At 35.1% G+C, this 11,551-nt stretch overlaps 1 protein-coding gene across 1 annotated transcript; it reads left to right on the top strand.

Annotated features, from left to right (window-relative positions):
- Nucleotides 1–154: 154 nt before the first annotated feature.
- On the top strand, nt 155–7,836 carry LOC110600262 (homeobox-leucine zipper protein ATHB-14). Its single transcript, XM_021737070.2, has 18 exons — nt 155–1,131; nt 3,065–3,224; nt 3,383–3,501; nt 3,596–3,686; nt 3,781–3,876; nt 3,978–4,091; nt 4,210–4,293; nt 4,395–4,550; nt 4,637–4,711; nt 4,802–4,908; nt 5,117–5,306; nt 5,493–5,681; nt 5,787–5,867; nt 5,955–6,089; nt 6,365–6,690; nt 7,011–7,122; nt 7,230–7,379; nt 7,465–7,836. The coding sequence occupies exons 1-18, from the start codon at nt 917–919 to the stop codon at nt 7,609–7,611; spliced, it is 2,547 nt and encodes an 848-aa protein (XP_021592762.1). The 5' UTR covers nt 155–916; the 3' UTR covers nt 7,612–7,836.
- Nucleotides 7,837–11,551: the final 3,715 nt, after the last annotated feature.

Genomic DNA, 11,551 nt, shown 5'->3' with positions numbered 1-11,551 from the left:
AACACCATAGCCTCAGTGGAAAGAAAGAGCTCCAAAGGCTATGCACAGTAGCAGTGATGAGTACTGTTCATTATTATTATTATTTTAAAAAAATTATTTATAATTTCATGAGAGAGAGAACTCATTCGTCAAAAACGTCTCTGCTATTGTCAGATTAAAAGATATCAAAGCCCATCTGCCTGCTGCCTGCCTGCCTCTCATTTATTCTCTTCTTTTCCTTTGTTTTTTTTTTTTGGCTTCTCAAGATAATTTTGCTTTTGGGTTTAGAGAAAGAAAAAGTTTTGAATTACAATACAATCTATTTGGCTTTTTCCATTTATCATTGGCTGTTGTGTTTGTTTCTGTTTGCTTTTCTTTTCCATGCCACACTAACCTCTATCTATCAAATGGGTTTGGTTTGGTTTTGTTTTCTCTGTTTTATTTGCTGTTCCTTTTCCTTTCTCTTTCTCTAATAACAAGCAAGAAAGAAGATCCTCGAGATTGGCGTCTGAGATAAAGACCACAGGACCCTATATTCAAGTTCATTTTAAAGTATGGTTTTTTCAGATAAACAGTGAAGAGTGAGCGTGAGATACAGAGAGAAAACAAACCGCCACTATCATTCTGATGAAGGAGAGAGGAGGCTCTCTTGGAGGAGAGAGCCTACCTGATACCACCACCATCAACAGTAAAGAAGAAGATAATCAAGAACCAAGCTCAACACAATCACCTGTCCAGGAGAACTGAGCTCATTTCTTACTGCCTTAAAACCCAAAAACGTCACCTTGGTTTCTTGTTTTCTTTTGGATATTTTTTTTTTCCTTTTGGTTGTTGATAAGACTAAGCACCCAAAAACACTTTCTGGGTCTGTGCCTTTTTTGGCGTTTTCGATCTTTTAGGTGTTCCTTTTATTTTTGGGCTGTTGGTGGGTGTATATATGGCACTTTCTATGCACAATAAGGAAGGAAGTAATAAGCAGATGGACACAAGCAAGTATGTGAGATATACACCTGAGCAAGTGGAGGCATTGGAGAGGGTCTACACAGAATGCCCAAAGCCCAGTTCTTTGAGAAGGCAGCAGCTCATCAGAGAGTGTCCTATCCTCTCTAACATTGAGCCCAAACAGATCAAAGTCTGGTTTCAAAACCGCAGGTAAATAAACTTTGTGAACATGTTCAACAAGTACGAAGCAACAAGACCTCATATATCTCCCTCTCTATATCTCTCTTTCTCGTGTGAGTGTGAGCATATGTTCCACATCCTTCTTTATTTTTAAATTTGATAAAATGGGGATTTTTGTTCTTTCCATTAATTAGTTGTTTTTGTGTCATATCACAATATTTCATACTTGTGCTTTTTAGGTGTCATTTTGTTTTTCAGTTTATATTTTAGGAGAATGAGGGATTTTTTCACTATGCTTGAACAAACTAGAAATTTGTTTTTTCCTAAATGATTTGTTTTCATAGTCAAATCTTTTTTATTATAAAACTAAAAGGAGCAGCTGTGTTTGGATTGGAAGAAAATTTAGTCTGCCTTTTATGAAAGAGATGTGGTCTATTGTGAGTTTTGGTAAATTGTGGCCGCCTTCTTTCGGATTTCTTCTTCTTCTTCCTCCACTTCTTTGAGTATATCTCATTTGAAGAAAAGTAAAAATTTTGAAAAGAAAAGTCAGTTTCTTTATTTTGTTTAATATTTCTTCCTTTCTCTTGTTTTTTACAACTTTCAACTTTTTTTCTTAGGTTAGACTGTACGACCTCATGGATTTGCTGAGATTAAACTTTTTAGTGGTTTTTTCCCCCTTTTCTGAATAGTGATGAGTTGGTTTCCTTTCCTTTTTATGCTTCTTGTACTTTTTCATTGTTTGGAGGAAATAGCTTTTGTTTTATTAAATGGCTTATGTAATGTATTTGCTATTATTATTGTCTTCTTTGAACCTTCCGTTGAGGGTTTTTTATTTTCTCTGAATATCTCTTGTAAATGGAAGATAACGATGGCTAATCATTTGCTTTTGATGGTTGTAATTTTGCATTATTGGATTTCTACTTGTATGCTTCTGAGTTTACATATTTATGTTTCAACAGAAGATGTTTGTGAGAAACTTTCATTTGTTTTTGTGGATGATAATGACAAATAAACAAGTCAATTTTGGTAATGCATACACTTATTTCCATTTTCTTCACTGGTTTTGCCCTTTTCTTGATAAATGCAAAGGAAGAATAGCCTTTTACCTAATTTTTTTTAATAATCCCCTTGCAGCAGAAAGATCAAGAAATTAATCTGTTGACTGGGGTCAATAATGTTGTTCCCCTCTCCATTTTGGTATTTATTTTTAGGCATCCATCTTTAGTAATATGATAAATTAGGTACTTGTTTTGAATTAGAGATGGAATAAATTATGAGTATTTGAAATTGCCTACTTTGTCAATGCAATGAGTGTTCAAACCTAGAAATTTCATGATGCAATTATCATTAAGGATTGGTTTGATACACCTTAGTTACTGATCTTGAAGAACTCATATTGAATTTGAATTTTGACTATTATTTAGATGATATTAATGCTTTGATGTGTTTGAAATAGCTTTCTTTTGGTACCTATTAGAAGTGCAATTTCATTTCTAAGCATTTTAAGGATAATCTTGATGCTATGCTTCCTTTCTTTTTTTGTTATATCTTTTATTATTATATGGTAATCTCCAAAACCTTAGTAAATGTGACTAATAAGTAAATGAATGGTAGAATAAAACTATCCTAACTTGAGTAGAAGGTTGCAGTTGCAGTCAGTCTATGTTAAGTTTCTAGCATTCATTTGTTTTCATGTCTCCACATTGTGCCACTGTCCACCTCCTCTTTTTTCCATACCTTGAAGATCTTTTTTCTGCCTTTGCTGAAAATCATACCAACAGACATCCTCTATTCAAATCATAATTAATCTATTCTGTTCAATGTAAACTTGTTGGAAAGTGAAATTAGGCTGATTTCTTAGATTCTACATTTGTTAGTGGATTGCCTTCTATTTTGGGTGTGTTTTTTAGAGAGAGAACTTTGGTGTTTATCTCGGATTTTATTTTATTCCTCCATCATGCAGGTGCCGCGAAAAGCAGAGGAAGGAAGCATCCCGTCTCCAGACGGTGAATAGGAAGCTGACTGCCATGAACAAGCTGTTGATGGAAGAGAATGACCGGTTACAGAAACAGGTCACGCAGTTGGTTTATGAGAATGGATACATGCGCCAACAACTGCAGAATGTAAGCTTGTTCACCTTTATTGACCAGCTCTGATTTTTAGATTTTGTGTTCTGCAGTCAAGAGAAAATATCTCCTATACCCTCCGTTTTACATATATCAATTTATTTGCATGTTTCCTATGAAACACATAAAAAGATTTTCTGTTGTATTCTAATCAGGCTTCAGCAACGACCACAGACAATAGCTGTGAGTCTGTGGTCGTTAGTGGTCAGCAACAACAACAGCAGCAAAACCCAACACCTCAGCGTCCCCAGAGGGATGCTAACAACCCAGCTGGGTAATTAATTAACTTCGTTTAATCCATTTGATCTATTTGTTGCATGCCACAATATAATATTTAAGTGGCTTCTAAACATTGTATTGTTTCTTAGTCTTCTCGCAATAGCTGAGGAGACCCTGGCAGAGTTCCTTTCTAAGGCTACTGGAACTGCTGTCGACTGGGTCCAGATGATTGGGATGAAGGTAACAACTTTTGCAAGTTTCATGTTATTTGAATTGTGATTTTTAAGTTCTCTTTCTAATACAAGGTGTTGCTTTCTTAATAATACCTTTGTAGCCTGGTCCGGATTCTATTGGCATCGTTGCTGTTTCCCGCAATTGTAGTGGGGTTGCAGCGCGAGCCTGTGGCCTCGTGAGTCTAGAGCCCATGAAGGTACTCTCTCTCTCTACACACACACACACACTTGTATATATAAACTATTCCATTACATAGTGCTAGTTTTACTGCAAAGCACATGATGAGTGTTCCCACAGGTTGCAGAAATCCTCAAAGATCGTCCATCTTGGTTTCGTGACTGTCGATGCCTTGATGTGTTGAGTGTAATTCCTACAGGAAATGGGGGCACAATTGAGCTCATATACATGCAGGTTTGTTGATCTTTTAACAATAGAGCATATCTAGTTTAGCCTTTCGAGTCTTTGACCTTCTAATTTTGCGCTGTATAGCTTGCATCATTCTGAAATTTTTGGTTTCTTTCTTTACCAGACTTATGCACCAACAACCTTGGCCGCAGCACGTGACTATTGGACACTGAGATACACAACAACTTTGGAAGATGGCAGTCTTGTGGTAAGTCATGTTGCTGTTCCCTCTTCCTGTAATTTGCCTTTTAGTTCAATGTGTTTGAGATCTAGAATTGGTTAAAAAATATTGTCTCAAAACTTGTGCAGATATGTGAGAGGTCATTAACTACTGCTACTGGTGGCCCAACTGGACCACCTGCTTCAAGCTTTGTAAGAGCTGAAATGCTTCCTAGTGGCTATCTAATTCGACCTTGTGAGGGTGGTGGCTCCATCATTCACATTGTTGATCATGTTGATTTAGATGTGAGAATTATATATCATCAAGTTCTCCAGTAATTACAGTCTTGATTTTTTTTGCTTTCCAAATATATTAGTGTGATTTTTTATAGGCTTGGAGCGTGCCTGAAGTTCTGAGGCCCCTGTATGAATCATCCAAAATTCTTGCCCAGAAAATGACCATGGCTGTAAGAATTACATCATAAATTTTCCTTTGATTTGGTCAATCATGTCTGTTTTATTATAATTATTTTTATCTTGGTATTCTAATCATGCAGGCCTTGCGCCACATTCGACAAATTGCACAAGAGTCTAGTGGAGAAATTCAATATGGTGGTGGTCGGCAGCCTGCTGTGTTAAGAACATTTAGTCAGAGGCTCTGTAGGTAAGTTGGTTTGGGCAGTGTCAAGTGTTTGAATAGTCAACTAGGAAATGCTGTTATCTCTGTTTAGGCTGTTATCTTTTTAATTGCCAATTCCCCTTTCCTTGTATTTGAATATAAGAGCCTGGAGTTGATGAGTCCTTGGGCTTGCATCAATCATATTTCTTTCTTTTCTGTTTTCTAACTATTTGTTTCTGTAATTGGGTTGCAGGGGTTTCAATGATGCTGTCAATGGATTTGCAGATGATGGTTGGTCGCTTCTTGGTGGAGATGGTGTGGAGGATGTGACCATTGCCATAAATTCATCTCCAAATAAATTTCTGGGGTCTCAATATAATGCTTCAATGTTCCCAACTTTCGGTGGGGGTGTGCTGTGTGCAAAGGCATCAATGTTGCTGCAGGTTTTTCCTAGAAATCAAAAAGATAATTTTGTTTCATTACCTTTCTGATGTGCTCAAATATAACTAATATGTTTTCCTTTCAGCATATTGCTTAGCCAGTTATAAAGTTTTACTTTCACAATTTCATTATTGATTCCTTTATAGTTAACAGTCATATCAATAATAGCTATTCTTGCTGGTCTGCAGAATGTTCCCCCTGCTTTGCTTGTTCGTTTTCTGAGGGAACATCGATCAGAGTGGGCAGACTATGGGGTTGATACCTATTCTGCTGCATGTCTCAAAGCTAGTCCTTATGCAGTTCCCTGTGCAAGACCTGGCGGTTTCCCGAGTAGCCAAGTCATTTTACCTCTCGCCCATACCGTGGAGCACGAGGAGGTGATAGCTTTCTAAACAAATTCATAGATTTTTGTATTCTTCTATCAAATACTTGAAGCATATTGATATAATACCAATTATATTTTGGATTCTCCCTGCATTCAGTTCTTGGAGGTGGTTCGTCTAGAGGGCCATGCATTCTCCCCTGAAGATGTAGCTTTGGCACGGGACATGTACCTGTTGCAGGTTAGTTTACTAGCCAACATGGTGAACTTCTTTTTAACCGTTGCAAATGTCTTTTACTAGTATTTTTACAAAATTCCATTTTGACAGCTTTGCAGTGGAGTTGATGAAAATGCTATTGGTGCCTGTGCCCAGCTTGTTTTTGCACCTATTGATGAATCCTTCGCTGATGATGCTCCTCTGTTACCATCTGGTTTCCGTGTGATACCACTAGATGTGAAAACAGTTGGGTGACCCATCTTATTCTATGTTAACTGATATTGAAAAAAAAAAAATCAGTTTGGAAGTTATGCACGACATTTCAGTGTTTATCTTGACATCGTTAATAGAGAGTTAATAGTAAAAAGAAGGGATGTTGTGGTTGTGCCATTGTTCATGAGCCAATGCATGGTGACAAGTTCAAGAATGTGTTGCATGCTGAAAGATGGAATGATTTTTTGTTGCTTTTATTTCACATCCTCTTTGCTGATGCTTAATTTGTTGCATTGGTTGTGATGTAGGATGGGCCAGCTGCGACTCGAACATTAGATTTGGCCTCCACGCTTGAAGTAGGTGGCGGTGGTGCACGTCCATCTAGTGAAGTGGACACCAACAATTGTAACCTTAGGTCAGTCCTGACAATTGCATTCCAATTTACTTTTGAGAACCACTTGCGAGACAATGTGGCTGCTATGGCTCGCCAGTATGTGCGTAGTGTTGTGGGTTCTGTTCAAAGGGTTGCAATGGCTATTTCCCCTTCATGGGTTGGCTCCCATGTGGGGCCAAAGTCCCTTCCTGGCTCCCCTGAGGCTCTTACTTTGGCACGATGGATTTGCCGAAGCTACAGGTATGACACTATTATTCCATTAAACATTAAAATTTATCCACAAGTCTAATTTAGGGAAAAAGATAAACTTGAATTTTGCTTAACCGTTATTGATCTTTCCTTGGTTGGTTTGTCTGAAAGGGTGTTTAATAACTTTTATGATTCCTAGTGAACTGTTACTGATTTGGAAGTTTGACCGTTAAAGATGTTCTCCATTGTTGTATGGAAGTTGGGTCATTTCTAGTTTCTTTTTCATTCCTTCTTTTGGGTTTTCTTTCATTTATTGCCTCTTAATTTTTGCTTCTTGTTTGGTCTGCTGATTATTATATTTTGTATTGCAGGATCCACACTGGGGGTGATCTCTTTCAGGTTGATTCCCAAGCTGGTGATTCTTTGTTGAAGCAACTCTGGCACCATTCAGATGCAATTATGTGTTGTTCCTTGAAAACCAATGTAATTTCTCTTTTTTCAGTCCGATAGAGGACTTTCATGCCCTTATCTTATGGTCATTCTTTGTGCAAGGAAAATACAAGTTAATCAGCAGAAGAATATACTTGCAGGCATCTCCAGTATTCACATTTGCAAACCAGGCTGGACTCGACTTGCTCGAAACAACTCTTGTTGCACTTCAAGATATTATGCTCGACAAGATTCTCGATGAAGCAGGCCGAAAGACTCTCTGCTCCGAGTTCTCCAAGATCATGCAACAGGTAAAGTTTCTCAACATCCATAATCAACATCTTTAAGTAGATCCAGAATATAACCAGTATGACCTTTTGGCGTTGTAAATTTCAGGGATTTGCATATCTGCCATCGGGAATATGCGTATCGAGCATGGGGAGGCCAGTCTCCTATGAGCAAGCCATTGCATGGAAAGTCCTGAATGATGATGATTCCAACCACTGCCTGGCCTTCATGTTCATGAACTGGTCTTTTGTGTGATGATTAAGTAAAATACTTACCTATCTATTAAGTTATACAATATCCTTCTACTTAGTACCTAATAAACTATGACATTTGAATTTTAGTATATGATGAATGAGTTTGTCTTAATGTGCATGGTGATGTATTTTGGTTGATGGGTGTGGTTCCACTGTCTACCTCTACCCATCAAAGTGTTTTTCTGAAAGTTTTCAATCAAAATGGAAGAGGACCCACCTTTTGTTAGGGTTGTTGGCTTGGTTTGATTTTACTAGCTTAGCTCATATAGTTGTTTACTTCTAGATGATTGATTATCCAAATGGGTCATATTCACATCAACCCCCCCAATAATTTATGGTAATATTCTTAGTCGGTTATCATGCTGTTTTTCTTTGTCTTTGTCAGTGAAAGTGTTGTGTTCCCTAGTCAAATACTTCAGCACTAAACTGTTACAGAAGTTGAAAACTATACCTGTCAATTATTTGATATCATAAAATATTATTTTGAGAAATGAAAATTAGAGATGAAAGTCCGGTCAATAAATAAAAAAAAATTTCTTTTAATTTGATCAGGTATATATAAATTCAAGTCATGGATTGCTTTTGAGAAAAAAAAATAATTTCAGTCATAGGTTAGTAGGGGCATGATGGTCTCCTCGGCAGCATTTAAGACCGAGATAGCCTATTGCCATGCAATTATTATGCATTATCGTCCTTAAATCAAGTGAATCTTTTAGGTAAGGAGCATCTAATATAACTCCAAATAAAAATAAATTTAATAAATGTTTATATAAAATTAATTAAAATATAATAATAAATTAGTTTAGATATAAAATTTTAATTTAATATTATTATTCACATGAATGACATCCATTCTATTTAAATAAATTATTTGGAAATTAGAAGTACTAATATTCTTTTAATACAAATATAAACTTAATAAAAAAATTAAATAAATTTTTCATAAATGTCTTAGTACCAAATAGGAAATAAATTAAATTATTGCAAATTTTTTTATTTTAAACAAAGATATAAAAATTAAATTCAATTTAATTTAAACTATATAATTAACAAAAAAATTAGCACTCACGGACTAAATTTGATGGTAGGTGTATCTGAGTGAATTTGAAAAGTCTCGTATTCTAACTTTTCAATTCCTAATCTATATTTAAAAATAAAAATTTAGCAAAAATATTAAAAAGTAAATAGAACAAATAAGTTAAAGTAGTTAGTTTTATTAAAATAAAAGCCTAATAATTTTTTATCTAAATTTTATTTAAGAACAACAAACCAATTTTTAGGAAAATTGGAAAACGTAAGGGAAAAAAAAATTGGTGTCATTTTGCAATCCCATGGAAGAAGACAAAAGTAATTTTGATGCCATAGTGGAAATAAGAGAATGGGAGGGGACCACGAGAGCGGACGAATCGTTATTTCAGTTGGTACAGATGGGTCATTGCCTGCTGAGGGACCAATGGAATCTGCCACCCGTTTCATGCCACGTCAATCTCAGGCCTATTCCCCGTTACGATTAAAAGTCTGGCCAGGGTGATGCCATTACGGCCCACGTCACCATTATGCTCCTGCTCAAATTTCCACGAGCCCTTTTTTGCTATTACGGCGTCGTCTTGGTGCTCCTCTATACGACACTGTCGTAAGCTGATTATTACTAATACTCGCTAGTTGTACTTGCGACCATCCAAATTCTGAACCACAATTGGTCTAAGGATAACTCGCTTAGATTGGACAGAAAATATAAAATTATAAAAATCTACATAAAAACTATAAAATTAATATATTTATTTTTTGATTCACATCGATTTGATCATTATAAGAATTTTTTATTGTTTAATATATATAAATAAAATATAGAAATATTTTCAATTTATAAAGATAGACTTATTTTATATATTTTTTAAAATATAGGTAATTATATTTTTGACATAATTAGATTTTTAATATATTTTTATTTAATATTGTTGAACTAGTAAAATTTATATATGAAATTAACTATAAATATATATTTTTACGGGACAAAAAAATACAATTTAATTTCAATTCATTCATTAATTATATGTCATAATTGTAAAATCTATGAGTATAATTATCTTGTTTCTAAATTTCGTTTACATACGTAAATATACATACCGTACAAATACAAATAGAAAGAGTACGGAGACATGCATGGATGGTATAGATGAATCATGATGAGATGACATGAGAGTCACATCCCATGCATGCACACATGATAAAGAACAGACTCAACTGAAGATGATGTGAGAAATGGACCCCACGGATAGGCATAGGGTATAGAAGGCCTAAGAATAGAGAGGGCGTAGGGTATGCCCTTTTCAGCGTTTGAAATTCGAGGCGTTTTAAAGGCATTTTCTCTCTCTGTACAAAATCTTCGAGCCTCGTGTTCGTTTGGCAGCTCTGTGTGTTTTTTTTACTATTAATAATGAAATTTTCACTGGTAAATATTAACTATCTCCATCTTTTAAGGCGGAGAGAAGCCAAAAAAAAATAAATAAAAAAAGAAAAGAAAAGAAAAGAGAAGAGAATAATAAAGAGAGGGGTTCGCGTGGAGTTTCTTTATGGTTGGGTATCGACTTTTGTGGATGGTAGAATCATTTCATTTCATGCTTAAACTTTACTCTGACTATAAAATTTTGCCTTTTCCAGTCTCAAAGATTCAGATGACCAGCTTCAGGATATATCACCATGCCTTTAGATTTACATCCTTTTCATCTCTTTCTCTCTCTCTCTCTCTCTCATCACCACCCTACAAATTTATTTATTTATTCTTAATTAATTATACATTTAATGTAATCATTTTCTTTTTCTTTAATATATATTATTATAACAATATTATTATAATTTTTTATTGGCTAAATATATAGAGCAGAATTAATTCTAAGCTAGTACGTAACAGTAATTAATTACCAAAGCATTTAGGGCTTCTACACAAGTTTGGTGAAAGCAGTGTAGTTCTCTCATCTGTGACTGAGGGGTGGGTAAATGGGTGGCTGCAAGGTGAAGGAGGAGACGGTCGCGATTTAAATTCATTTAATAGGAGTCTCAAGAGCTATAGACTTCTATATGCATTAAAGGAGAAAAAAAATTATTTAGTGAATATCTCAATCTGTTGAACACCAAAACAAAAGTTAAAAAAAAAAAAAAAAAAGAAACCCTAGCAGGCTAGTGGGAGATATAGGAGTTTTTAAGTTTTGTTTTATTGTTGCGTGTATGCATGTGTAGTGTAGTAAAGACAAAGGCATATTTTCTAGGTTTCAGGCTGTGAGATTTTCCAGCATGCTATAGACAAGGTGAGGATATATAGACTATCATGGCCTGATCAGAAACTCTCAACTCTTTAATTTATAATCCTAGGGTGTTTGACTAGTCCTTTGGAATTTTTTCTGGTTTTGTATATGGATAAAAAGGAGATTTAGGGTTTTGGGAGGTTTCTGTTTCAGTGGCATTTGTGTGCAGCGAAGAAATCATCATGGCATGGCGAGCATTTCTGCTTTTTATATATTATTTGCATGTCGTTGTTGACGAGGAAGGTATGGGGAAATCGTAGGGTTTAGGGCTTTTAGGTTGATGGGGTATCGTCTCTGTATGGGAAATTTTTGGGGGTAGAGATGAGAGAGTTGATGATTGATGCTTTTTTTTTTTTTTCGATTTAGATTTTGTGTTGGATGAAATCAAGATTTGAATTTTTTGGGATTTACACAAGATTTTGAATTTTTTGGAATTTTCAATTTAGAATTTGTTCCTTTTGGAAATTTGCTGTCAATATGGTTTCATCCTTCCCTCTCTTTTCTCTTTTCTCTTTTCAAATGAACTAATATTATATTATTATACACGCTAAAATATTAGCCCATGGTAATAAGAACTAGTTTAATTTAATTTTTATTATCAAATAATAATTTAATTATAATTTTTAAATTATAAATAAT

The sequence above is a fragment of the Manihot esculenta genome, chromosome 14, assembly GCF_001659605.2.
Source record: "Manihot esculenta cultivar AM560-2 chromosome 14, M.esculenta_v8, whole genome shotgun sequence".
Classification (NCBI taxonomy): domain Eukaryota; kingdom Viridiplantae; phylum Streptophyta; class Magnoliopsida; order Malpighiales; family Euphorbiaceae; genus Manihot; species Manihot esculenta.
This window is presented reverse-complemented; position numbering and strand designations above follow the sequence as displayed.